The sequence below is a fragment of the Martes martes genome (genome assembly GCF_963455335.1).
Source record: "Martes martes genome assembly, chromosome: 15".
In the NCBI taxonomy this organism is placed as follows: Eukaryota; Metazoa; Chordata; class Mammalia; order Carnivora; family Mustelidae; genus Martes; species Martes martes.
Genome location: NC_137903.1, coordinates 1,186,843 through 1,199,330, shown reverse-complemented (window position 1 = coordinate 1,199,330; position 12,488 = coordinate 1,186,843). Strand labels below are relative to the sequence as shown.

Here is a 12,488-nt window from a genome sequence, read left to right as displayed (position 1 = left end):
CGAGACTTGATGGGGTTTGGGGCCTGGCTTAACAGGCAATGAAGAGAACGGGGGACGTCTAGAAAGGTGAGCAGAGGAGAGTCCCTCGGTCAAGAGAAGGCCCAGGAATACAAACACATGGGGGAAGGGACAGGATGACGTGGCAGGAGGAGTCTGGGGAGAAGCCGTCGGAAGACTAACCCGGCTCCAGCAGGCCTGGAGGGCGCAGGGCCAGAAAGGGTCAGTCCAGCTTGGCAAAGCCCCCGATGGTGACTTTCCTCTCAGGCTTAGTGCCCACGGGCTCCTGGAGCTGCACCGCCCCGCCCCCGATGAAGCAGAAGGCAGGGCACACGGGCCCCGAGCAGTCCAGGGGGCACTCGAGGAGCCCGCGGAAGGACACGGCGTCCAGGAAGGACACGCGGCCCCGCTCATAGTCCAGGCAGATGCCCAGGCGGGGCGGCAGCGGCACGGTGCAGCTGGCCGCGGGGCCGTCCCGGCCCGTCAGCCCCGCGTGGGAGCTGGCCCCGGACCCCAGCAGGATCTTGCCCATGCCGATGGTCAGGAAGGCGAAGGGTGGGGACGCCTCCACCGTGGCATCCTCGGCGCCGCTGTCGTGCCCGCTGTCGGGATCGTACCTGCGGGAACGGAGTTGGGGGGGTGTGTTGGGGAAGGGGCACGGGAGTGGAGCTCAGCGGGGGTCAGGGGCAGAAGGCTGAGATGTTGGGAGCAAGGGATGTTGGGGAGCAAGTGTTTGCGAGGGTCCATTTGGGGTCCGGAGAGGACGTGTCGCCGACCCGAGGGTTAGAGTATCCGGGCTCTGAGAGCCGTGGAGGAGGGTGTTGGAGGCAGGCACGTTGGCAGGAGAGGCGGGGGGGGGGGGGCAGGAGGGACGGAGGTGAGGCTGCAGCGCTAGGAGGAGACACGAGACAAGGTGGGGAGGAGAACTACGTGGGGACATGGTGCTGGCGAGGGTCTTGGGGAGGGTTCGAGAACGTTGAGGGTGAGGGCTTGGTCGCCGAGGGACTGGGGAGAGAAGGCTGTTGGGCAGGCGGGTGTTGGGAGGGAGGGGTTGGGGTGGGGGCAGCACGGGGTGGGGGCACTGGTGTTGGTGGGAGAGCACTAAGAAATGGGATGTTCAGGGATAGAATGCCGGGAGGGAAGGTCCGGGGAGGCACGCGTGTTGGGGCTGTTGGATAGCACGTGGGCGATGGGGGGGATGGAGGTGGACACTGAGGGAAGGGGCTCGGGACGTTGAGACCGGATGTGGTGATGCAGGGAAAGCGCCCTGGAAGCAGGGGGTCGGGAGGAGAGGTGGTGTGGTCGTCCTGAGGGCAGGTGGGAGCGGGTGGACGCCCCCCACCCCCGCAGCCCCCTCCCCCCCCACTTGCTCCTCTGAAAACCAGTTCTTCAAGCCCTTGGGCGAAGCCCCGGGTTGCCCTGGCCACAGGCTCCTGCCTGGCATCCATGCTCCGGAACTCCCCTGCTCCTCCCCAACCCGCGTGAGCTCCCCCTGCCACCCCGTCCAGCCCCCAGCTGCCCCACCCGGGACCCCCATGCCCCATCCCCTCCCGAGAAGCCTGACCTGGGGCTGATCGCATCGGGGGCCCCCTGGAAGCTTTCCTGCAGCTTGCTCTCCAGCCCGACGCCCACCTTGACCAAGTAGGAGGCGGGGTCCACCGCACAGGCCCAGTAGCTGCGGCCCTGGGTCACGGCCACGTCTCCCAGCACCACGTCCACGCTGAGGTGGCAGCCGGTGAGGAGCCGCTCGGCCGCCAGCAGCAGGGGCAGCCCTGGGACGCTCCGCACCGCTCTCTGGTCCTTGCTGATGGCCAGCCGCTCTCGGCTCGCGCCCCAGCGGCCATCGAGGAAGAAGTGCAGGACTGCCGTGGGGTGGGGGTGACAGAGGGAGGACTTGAGGGACAAACCCCGGCCGTGGAGGCCATGAGGTGTCAGCCAAGGACGCGGGCAGATTTAAGAACGTGAAATAAGCTGCAAGGGGTGGGCGGGGCCCAGGGAGAGTTTCAGCGGGGGCCGGTGGGCTCAGACCGGCTGACCTGCTGCGCGTCCTCCCACCCCTGTCCGGTGGCTGGTCCCCCAGAGAGTCCTCGCTGGGGCCCCGTCCCAGCTGGTGACGTCCCCCACCACCGACCTACCCCTTCCAGCGCACACTCTGGCGCTCGCATGGCTGGCACACCCCACTTGGGCAGTGATGCTCCAGTATTCTGCCTGCGTCCCTGGGGCCAGACTACTTTCTGGAGAGTCCCCACCCTGACCCTGACTGAGTCCTTACTATGAGCTGGGAACTCACTGGCTTCACTCTCACCGCAATGACATTGTTGTTACCACTACAGAAGAGGGACTTGGGGCTCAGAGAGGACAAATGACTTGCCCAGAGCTACGGCTGAGGCAGAGTGGGGATTTGATCCCAAGTCGTCTAGCTCCGGGGCTGGTGAGTGCGGGCCACTGTGTTCTCCGCGGGCCCCCACAAAGCCCCGGCTGTTAGCGCAGTGAGCTGGTCCCCTGGTCCCTGCCTGCCCTGCGCCTGCTGGCTCACCGGGTGCCTGGGGGAGGGGGCGTGGTTTGGGGGGTGTCCCTGCCTGCCCACCGGGTGCCGGGGGTGGGGTGGGGGTGTTGAGGGGGTTGGGGGGCATCCCTGCCTGCCCCACGCCCGCCCGCTCACCGGGTGCCAGGGGGAGGGGGTGGTTTGGGGGGCGTCCCTGCCTGCCCCACGCCCGCCCGCTCACCGGGTGCCAGGGGGAGGGGGTGGTTTGGGGGGTGTCCCTGCCTGCCCCATGCCCACCCGCTCACCGGGTGCCGGGGGTGGGGGGGTTGAGGGGGTTGGGGGGCGTCCCTGCCTGCCCCGCGCCCGCCCGCTCACCGGGTGCCGGGGGCGTGTGCAGGTGCACGTCTTCACTGTACTCGCCGTAGCCGGCCTTGTTGCAGCCCCGGACGCGCAGCACGTACACGGAGCCCGTGTCGGGGTTCTCCAGCAGGGCGCTGGTGCCCCTCACCTCCTCTCGCCGCTGCCAGCGTGCGGGGCCCGGCTGGGCGGGCGCGTCGGTGCGCCGGAACTCCACGGTGTAGTGCCAGGCGGGTGGCGAGTGGGGCGGCAGCCGCCAGCACAGGAATATCTGGTCGTAGGCGAAGGTGCGCTGCGTGTCGATGACGGGCGCCTCGGGCACTGTGGGAAGAGACAGCGGCGTCAGTCAGGGCCTGGCCGCGGGCCGAGCACGGAGGGCAGGCAGGAAGGGGGAAAGCAGCGGGGGCCGGGGGGGTGAGTGTGGGTGAGAGGGAGCTGGGGGCGAGGCCGTCGGGGTGCCGGGCGGGGAGCAGCAGGGCAGAGCCCAAGGGAGCAGGGGACCCGCGGGAGCGCAGGGGGCAGGAAGCCCTGCGCGGGTCCTGGCCTGCCATTCTCCCATCTCCAGCCTTAGGGCCGTTGCTTCCCAAGTCTGGGCCTCAGTTTCCTCGTCTGTCAAAAATGGTCTTAGACCAGATGGGGATGCTTCTTTCTAGGCTCTTTTTAATTCTATGAATGAAGAGGAGCCCCAGGGAAAGGCAGGCAAAGGCCACTGGAACCCGGGGAAAGAGCCCCGGACAGGAAGGAGGGGCCGAGTGGGAGGGAGACAGATGCGAGAGCCAGCAGGGCAGAAAATGGGGGACACCAGAGGACAAGCGCAGCTTGAGGACGGGCGGAGACGAAGGTCAAGGGGAAGAGAGGGCAAGTCCGGAGGGCGAGAAGCCCAAGGACAAAAGGGGGGAAGGCAAGGGTAGGCAGGAGCTCAGGGCAGGCCGAGAGGGACAGCGGGTGCTGGTGCGGGTGGGCGAGGGAGGACCAAGAGTCTGGGGAAGGCAGGACAGAGAAAGAAGCAGTGAATGGGGGGGGGGGCCGAGCTGTGTGGGGGCGGCAGGGCAGGGCCCCCGGGGCAGGGCCGCTGACTTGCCTGGGGTGCTCCTGAGCAGAGTCCGCGGTGGCCACAGCCTACAAACAAAGAGAGGGAGAAGCAGCGCTGAGCGCGGTGGGGCGGTGTGGCCGGGTGGGCGAGGTGGGAGGGGCGGCTGGCCAGGCTGGGCAGGAGGCCAGGGAGGTCCCTGGTGGGCGCTGCCCCCCGGGCCCGCTGCTGGGGAAGGAGGGAGGGAGGCTGTAATCGGGTGCGGGGCCACCCCGGCCACCTCCTTACCTTGCAGGAAGTTAAGCTCCGTCAGCAGCTTCATCTCACGCCCTACGTCCAGCTGACAGTGGCGGAAGGAGGAGCTGGCAGCTGGCCGGAATGTCTGGAGGGCCTCCGTAGCTCGGGAGATCCTGGCATGGGGGCAGGCAAGGGTCAGGCACCCCCAGCTGGGCAGCTGCCCTTCCCCTTAATGCTGCTTCACCTGTCCCTAGAGCCTGGACACCTGCTTTGGGTCACCTCCCGGTCCCTCCAGCAAGCTGGCTATCAGTGTGGCCTGGGGATGGTCCTTAGGACCCGTGTCTCCACGGGACCGCGGCGCAGACACCAGCTTAGCCACCGGCTACACCTGTGACACCCGGGTGCCCCGGGGCCTGTGCCCCTGCCTACCTGTTGTGCAGCTGCTTGGCTGCTTGCACAAAGCAAGGCTGGTCTGTTTCCTTAAGAACCTCCTGGGCATAGCCCACCAGACCTGAGCCATCCAGCAGGCTCCGGTGCTCCTGGATCTGGGCGCCGAGACGGGCCAGGCGCTCCTGCTGGCACTCCTCAATGGCCTGGAGCAGGGACACCCGCTTCTCCTCCAGCACAGCCCCCAGTCCCCGCACCAGCTGGGACACCTCCTCCTTGGCCTGCTGACCGCTCACCTGCCCAGAGAGCAACACTCACTATCTTCTCGAAGGCAACACTCGTGCCAGCCTCCCTCGGATCACCAGAGATCCAGGGAAATCCTGCCCAGCAAGGCCATCAGGGCCAGGCCCACGGCTCCAAAGGCACCTGTCCACCCAGAGGGGCTCAACGCCGGACACTTTGTGCCACCCTTCCTGGAGCCCCACACCACCATCCTGACCCCATAAGGACTCCCCCAAACAAAAGAGAATGTGACTGCACTGACGCCCACTCGGACCGCACCGATGTCCCCCGCCTCCGGGCCATCCTTCCTGTCCGTCCCCTTGTCAGCAAATTCAAGCAAACTGGCAGAAGGTACCAGAGACGGAGCCTCGCCCTAGCTCCAGGGATGTGTGGTGTCCTAAGTGGGCAGCTGAGCCCGAGGGCATCCGAGCCGTGTCCCCGGGGGCTTTCCAAACTGTCCTGGTCCTGGATGACAGCGACACTGTTCCCATCGTAACCCCGGGGACAGCCTGGTCTGGGGCACTGATGTTCCTGCCAGCCTGGTTTAACCAGAACCTCGACACACCCACGGACTCTGAGCTGCCAAGCAGGGGACTGGGCCGTGCCCCCCCACATGCCTTCCTGCTTCCAGTCGTGGGCGGGGCCCAGAGCCCACTGCCATGCCCTCCCTCACCTCGGTGTGCCTCGCGGCCTCCTCCAGCTCACAGATCTGGGTCTGCACTGTGTCCTGGTTTCCCAGGATGTATGTCACGCTCTTTGTCAGCTTGTCCTGAGGGGGAAGAGAGAGGTGGGCATCGTGCCTCGCTCCGTGGAAGCCAGCAGCCAGGACGAGGTGGGAGAGGGCGTGAGTGCGGGTTGGTGCACGGTGGAGTGAGGCAGGGTCCTCACCTTGAGGGCCTGGTAGGCGCTGAGAACAGGCGTTATCTTGTGCCCACCGTGGGTACGCCTCACCCGGCAGAGTTGGCACACCAGCCGTTGGCATGTCTTGCAGTAATGGGTCACCTCTTCCTTGTGGTCCGGGCACATCAGGCCCTAGGGACAGGAGGAGCAATGACATCATCAGCCAACGGTGGTTTTAAGGCTGCTGACCCGGGGCAGAAGCAGCCTGAGCAGCGGGCCTGGGAGGGGAGAGGGGGAGAGGCCTGAGGGGGGGGTGGGGGGGGGGGCCCTTCCGCAGCGCCACCTGGTGGTGCGCAGCGGCATCGACGGGAGCGTCGCTGGCATCCTTCCTCCCTCCCACCTCCCCATGTGCGGTAGCAGCAAGAATAATGATTATTAATCTCCACCTCGTGGCTAATAATTAACCTGTCCACCTTGCTCACTGCCTATTCCCAATGCTGAGAACAGCCCCAGGCACATGGATGCTGGATAAATATTTGCTCAGTGAATGAATGAATGCAGACAGACCTTTTTAGCCTAGGGGTGACTCTCACAAACCACCTCCTGGGATCCCCCCAACAACCCCCAGGCGTGGGTACTGCAGTGCAGGTCTTATCCTCACTCAGCAGACAAGAAGATGGGGCTCCGAGAAGTTTAAAGATTGAGCCAGTCCCTTTCTGTCCTTGTTCCGGAAAACGGAGCCTGGCAGGGGCCGCCTCTGCCCGCCTCCCTTGGGAAGCCCACCGAGCCAGCTCGCCCAGCCACCCAGCACCGCCAGGCCCCTCTCCCCGCTGGCTCACCTTGGGGCGGAAGGAGAGGGTGGGCAGGGTGGGCTCGTGCTGGGCCTTCTGGGTGCCCCAGGGGTGGAAGAGCTTGAAACACTCGTTGCAGAAGGTGGCCCGGCACTCGGTGCAGCCCTTGGTGGCCTCTAGCGGCGGCGGCTTGCACAGCTGGCACAGGATGGCGCCACCCACACTCACGCTCTGGCGGTAGCGCTCCACCACGCGCTCCAGGGTCAGGTTCCGGAACAGCCCCGCCAGGCCCCGCTCCCCCAGTTCCACATCGCCCTGGCAGGCCGGGCACGGGAACATGACCACCTGGGGGTGTAGAGCCCCTCGCTTCCGCCCGGGATACGTCCCAAAGCCTGTGGCAGGGCCAGAGAGGGAGGGGGCTGAAAGTTACCGCTGGCTGGGGGGAGGGGGGAGATCTGTTCAATTAAAACGGTAATTTTGTCGTGCCAGAGCTCAGCTCTATCAGAGCCCGTAGGAGCCGGGTCTTCAGACGCCCCCGACCTGCGCCGATGTCCCAGCATCCCCGCCGGTCCCCGCCCGCAGCCCACAGGAGCCAGGCCCACCTGACTTAAGCAGCCGATCCAGGCGGTCTGGCTTGGGGAGAGTTCTGCGGGAGAGGCGGGGGCTCCGAGTGGAAGGGGTGGAGGCGGGGGAGGTGGGCTCGGAGCTGGGGTCCCCGCCGTGGCCCATGTAGCCTTGCTGGCCCAGCACCTCCCGGGCACAGGCCTGGCACACATTGTGGGTACAGGGCAGCACCAGAGGCTGCTTGTACATCTCTTGACACACTGGGCACAGCAGCTCCTTCTCCATGTTCTTCATGCTCGTCTGTGGAAGGAGCAGGAGGTCGGGTGGGAGCACGGAACCCCCGGGGCACACCGCAGCCGGCCTCTCAGGTGCCCTGAGAAACCCAAGGGGTCTCGGGTGGGGGCAGGGCAAGCTACCTGGGGCTCTTCCCCAGCACCCGCCCGGGCCTGATTCGCAGACCTTCCGGGCTCCGGCTGCTGCCCGTCTCCCTCCCGCGGAGAGCTAGAGCCTCCGAGGGGCGGTCGGGGCTCGCGGCCCGAGCACCTGCCTCCCCCTGCCTCAAGCCCCACCCCTTCCACTCCTGGGGCGGGCGCTGGGCCTGCAGCCCCTCTCACCTGGCCGTTGCCCCCATCCCCCCATCTCCGGGCCACCAGCTTCTCTCAAGGACACCGCCCATTCTGCAGCTTGGTGCAGACCCCCGCCCCCTTTTCTGGCAGCCCCCCCTTTCCCGGCGTGACTCCTCCCTACAGCCAGCGCCGCGCGCTCTCCATCCTCCCGCTCACCGCGTCCGTCATCCTGCCGCGGCTCAGCCGGCGGCCGCTCCAGCCTCCTTTCCCCATCCTTCACTCCCCCAGACGTCTCCTCGGGTCCCCAACACGAACCCATTCCCTTTTGCACCCCCCACCGTCCGGCCCTCCCGCTCCTTCCCCTGGCACGACCCGACTAGCCAGAATCCCCTCCCCAAGCGAGGGGGAAAAGAGCGCCCGCCTACTTACCCCCTCCCCACCGGAAGTACCCCTCCCTTTTTTGGTGGCGGGGGTCCTCAAGCTATGCCCCACCCCCACACCTCACCTTGGTCCCTCTCTTCGCAGCCATCCCGGTCAGGGGCGCAGCTGACACAAAGGAGGGAGGGACAGGCAGGGAGGGGGAAGGAAGTGGAGGGGGGGGGAGCAGAGTTGGCACCGCCCCTGGGAGAGCCGGGCACGGGTTGCCATGACAACCGCGGGCTCGGAGGCAGCCCCGAGTGGGGGCGCGGTGGGGTGGGGTCTCGCCGAAGGGTCCAAATTTGGAACTGCACCCTGGGGGCGGCTCCTTCATCGCCCCTCACCTATCCTCAGTTTTCTTGGAAAATATCCAAGCTCACGCACGCCCCCTCCTCAGAGCATAGCCCCCTGGCCCTGCAGCCCCAGCCCTGGTGCACTGCTGGCGGCCACCCCAGCCCACCCGCTGCATCCGGGCAGCTCCCGGTTCCTTGCACCCCAGCAGCTGGAGGCCTCCCCGGGACTCACCTCCAGGCTGCCCCGGGATTACCCTCTCCAACCTGCACCCCGACCCCCTCCCCCAGCCCTTTCTGCCATCCCCAGCCCCCTGACTACATCCCAGCATCTTGCCTCATGTCCACCTGTCCGAGGTCCCGGCCTGCCCTGGACCCCTCTACTCCCCTCCCTCCCCTCGACCCCACCTTAACTCACACTGATGCGGACCAGTGCGTCCATGATGGAAGTGAAGGTCTGCATATCCTCACCCTCAGCCATGGCCCTACCATGCCCGCCCGCCCCCGGGTGCCCGATCCCGGCTGCGGCTGCGAACCCGGGGCTTAATGCAGGAGCCCGTGGGGGTGTGCGGAGGGGTGGGGGTGAGGTGTCACTGCGCATGCTCCAGGGACAGCCTCGCACAGCGCCCGTCGAGGTAGGAGGTGGGAAATAGTTCTCCCCACGTGGTTTTCGGAAGACGGTGGCGGGGGTGGGGGGGTGGGGGGTTGGGTAACATGGAACGGTACGGGGGGAGCCATTTCCAACGTGCGCATTCTTCATTGGCTCCCTAGTCTCACTCCGATGAAACGCGAGGATAGTTGCGGAGAAAGATGGGCTCCGGAATGCGAGGACTAGGTTTTGGCTTGGGCAAGAGTCCACGGGGGACGCGCGGCAGGGCTCATGCGGGAGGGACGTGTGAGGAACAGGCACTAGAGATGACATGTACGGCGAAGGAGACAGGGCTGGGCTCGAGGCAACGGGCCGTGGGCCCAGCGGCTTGCGCTGAGGGCTGCAGACGCTCGGGGAGCGGGGAAGGGCAGGGGACCAGGGCGGTGGCCGAGGCCGCCCTCGGACGCAGTGTCTCCTCCCCGCCGGCAGGGGCCGCTGCGGCCAGGCGCCTAGAGGGAGCGCGAGCCTCCCCGGGGGAAGCGAGTCCGCGAGGGGGGCTGACGCGTGCGCACGGCCGACCGCCCCGGTTCGGGTCCCCTGTTTCTTGGCCTGAGGCGCCGACTGGGCCGGGGGCAGCACGCGATGGGTAACGGGACTGGCGGGATTCCCCGGCCGACAAGTGGGGTGGGGTTGGGGCGGACCGGCTGTCCCGGTCCTCTGCCCGCAGAGCTGACGTGTCCGGGGCCCCGGGGGACGGCAGGGGGCGGGCGCCCGGGGGCGGCGGGGGGTCGCGGCGGGGGGTCGCGGCGGGGGTCGCGGCGGGGGTGCGCAGCCCCGGGGACGCCGGGGGCCGGCTCGGCCTGCGGCGCTGGCGGGAGGAAGGGCCCGGCCCGACCGCGCGGCCCGCGTCCTCGCCTCCCCTGCAGCCGTGGGCACGGGCACCTCGCTGGCGCTGTCCTCCCTCCTGTCGCTGCTGCTCTTCGCCGGGATGCAGATGTACAGCCGGCAGCTGGCGTCCACCGAGTGGCTCACCATCCAGGGGGGCCTGCTGGGCTCCGGCCTGTTCGTCTTCTCGCTCACCGTATCCTTCCTGCGCTGCGGGGTGCGGGCGGGGGGCGCGGCCCCGTCGCTCGGCCTGCCCTTAACTCCCTCGACCAGGCCTTCAATAATCTGGAGAATCTGGTTTTTGGCAAAGGATTCCAAGCAAAGATCTTCCCTGAGAGTAAGTGAAGAGGGCGGTCGGGCGCTTCAGCCTTCCGCCCTAGCCGCCCCCGGCACGGTCCGGAGTGGTCCAGTGCCCGGTCGGTGAAGGCTTCTTAAGACCGCGGGGAGGCGGCGCCGGCCTCGGATGCACCTCCCCGAGCTCTGAGGCCTTGGAGCGGGAAGCCTAGTTCCCAGGGGGGCTCTGAGGACACTGGGCCCTGCAGGCTGGCTTTGCAGAGTCCTTGGGAGGTGTGGGGAGGAAACAGGACTGAGTTCATTGAGGGGTTCTGATGTGAAGTTGAGCCAGTTTTGTGGGTTCGGTTTTTTTTTGAAAGGATCGTGAAGGGCTTCTGTATTAGATTTTTTAAAAAGATTTTATTTATTTATGGGGCGCCTGGCGGGCTCAGTGTTAAGTGGCTGCCTTTGGCTCAGGTCATGATCCCAGGGATCTGGGTTGGAGTTCCACATCAGGCTCTCTGCTCATGGGGAAGCCTGCTTCTCCCGCTCCCTCTGCCACTCCCCCTGCTTGTATTTCCTCTCTTGATGTGTGTCTCTATGTCAAATAAATAAATCTTTTTAAAAAGGATTTTATTTATTCATTAGAGCACAAGCAGGGGGGAAGGGTAGAGGGAGAAGCCGGGATGCGGGGCTCGATCCCAGGACCCCAGGATCATGACCTGAGCTGAAGGCAGACACCCACCCTACTGAGCCACCCAGGCGCCTGGGCTTCAGCATCGGAGACACCGGATTTCTATGTCAGCAGGAACCCTGACCAAGTTAGAATAAATGTTAGGTTCTTTCCTCTTTGATCGATGCTCATTATTGCTCATGGAGAATCGATGGTTTAGTTATTTAGGCAGAATTGAGTTCATAAAACAGCTGAGGCAGCAAGGCCGGCTCAACTAAGGAGTGTCACAAGCTTGCAGGGGGCAGCGAATGCTGCCTCGTGAGGAGCCTTCATCAGGTAGAACATAGGCCTGCCCCTGCCCTCGTGGCCCTCGTGTCTTTGCACTCCTGGCTCCTGTAGGTCTGTAGGTCTGCACCCTCCACCTAGCTCTGGGGCAGCTTTCCAGAGCTCCTCCCAGCCGGCAGCCTCCAGACCTCAGAGATTTTGTTTCCCTATGTGCTGTCTCCCTGTGCTACGGAAAGAGACCTTTGCTGCGGGGCCGGGTTCTTGAGCCCCTTCACCCTCCCCAACTGGGCAGGTGGTGTCTGCCCTGCCGTCCACCTCCCACTTTCTCTCCCGTCCTCTGCTAGATACCTGGAGGCCCTTTCCTGCCTCCATGGGCATGTGCTTGCAGACACGCAGCCCTCCAGCCCGCCTCCAGGGAGCGAGGCCCTCAGCTTCCGCCCCTGGCCAGCCAGTTTCACGAGTTGGTCCTTAGTGGCTGGTTTTCGTCGGAAAGGCCTTGCCTCCCCTTCCCACGTGGGAGCAGACCTTGCGTTTCAGACTCTGTGCTGCTTTTCCTTTATGTTGAAAGAGAACCAGGATAGGGAGGTGATATTTGGGACAGAGCTGGTAGCGAGCACGTGCCCCCTCCCTCCGTGTCCTGGCCGTCGTTCAGGGCATCTGAAGTCCTCCTGCTGATGTCATGCCATATTCCCCGACACAGGGTCCCCCCACTTCAGAGGCCCCCGCCGTCTCGTAGCCTCCACATAGGAGTGCCTGGTGTTACCACTTCTGACCGCCACCCCCTTGTCCACTCTTGCCTTCCCAGTTCTTCTCTGCCTCCTGCTGGCTCTCCTTGCATCTGGCCTCATTCACCGAGTCTGCGTCACCACCTGGTAAGGGCCTCACAGCTGGGGAAGGGGTTTCCGCAGCCCGAGCTGGGCTGCCTCCCCGGCCGCTGCTGTGTGCCGAGGGGGTGCCAGGCTGGCGTGCGCCGGTGCCGTGACCTTTCTGTCTTCACGGTGTAGCTTCATCTTCTCCATGGTCGGCCTGTACTACATCAACAAGATCTCCTCCACCCTGTACCAGGCAGCGGCTCCCGTCCTCACCCCGGCCAGGGTCACGGGGAAGGGCAAGAAGAGAAATTGACCCTGAATGTCCAATAAAGTTGATCTTTGTAGCTCCGGGAGTTGCGATGTGCTGTGGCGTCTTCTGCCCAGGCCTGCAGGGGTGTGCCAAAGGTTGTGGCAGTCGGATACCTGCTGGTTTCAGACCTCGGGGATGGGGGGGGCTTGCCTTCCTCCTAGGTTCATTTCTAGTAGATGTTTATGGACAGCTGTCGGTGCCATGAGTGTGAAGGTCTCGAGGTGGAAGAAAAGTGCGCGAGTGATCTGCCGTCTTGATCTTTCAGAAAAGGGGTCAAGGCTGTAGTGCAGGAACCCTTCGTTTCCCATCAGAGGGGAGTAGATCCTGGTGCAGAAGAACTGTCACCCCTGCAGCTCCCCCCGGGAGTTCCTTTACACCTCTGGGGCCTTGTTACTCTGACTTCCCACCCGGAGCAAAC

General features: G+C 65.4%; 2 protein-coding genes across 4 annotated transcripts; one reads left to right on the top strand and one right to left on the bottom strand.

Moving 5' to 3' along the window:
- Positions 1 to 220: 220 nt before the first annotated feature.
- Positions 221 to 8,739, bottom strand: TRIM46 (tripartite motif containing 46; the record flags this gene model as incomplete). Of its 3 annotated transcripts, none has more annotated exons than XM_080824851.1 (10): positions 221 to 614; positions 1,562 to 1,859; positions 2,858 to 3,160; positions 4,158 to 4,279; positions 4,536 to 4,789; positions 5,449 to 5,544; positions 5,664 to 5,807; positions 6,455 to 6,798; positions 7,009 to 7,270; positions 8,662 to 8,739. In XM_080824851.1, the coding sequence occupies 10 exons, from the start codon at positions 8,722 to 8,724 to the stop codon at positions 221 to 223; spliced, it is 2,280 nt and encodes a 759-aa protein (XP_080680977.1). The 3 variants fall into 3 exon arrangements, with proteins under 3 accessions (XP_080680977.1, XP_080680976.1, XP_080680978.1); XM_080824850.1 differs by lacking the exon at positions 8,662 to 8,739 and adding an exon at positions 8,042 to 8,080; XM_080824852.1 differs by lacking the exon at positions 1,562 to 1,859 and having other exon boundaries at positions 538 to 614; positions 8,662 to 8,724.
- Positions 8,740 to 9,321: 582 nt separating this feature from the next.
- Positions 9,322 to 12,113, top strand: KRTCAP2 (keratinocyte associated protein 2). The gene is made up of 5 exons (XM_080824896.1): positions 9,322 to 9,478; positions 9,759 to 9,913; positions 9,991 to 10,054; positions 11,754 to 11,820; positions 11,953 to 12,113. The coding sequence occupies exons 1-5, from the start codon at positions 9,475 to 9,477 to the stop codon at positions 12,071 to 12,073; spliced, it is 411 nt and encodes a 136-aa protein (XP_080681022.1). The 5' UTR covers positions 9,322 to 9,474; the 3' UTR covers positions 12,074 to 12,113.
- The last annotated feature ends 375 nt before the right edge of the window (positions 12,114 to 12,488 follow it).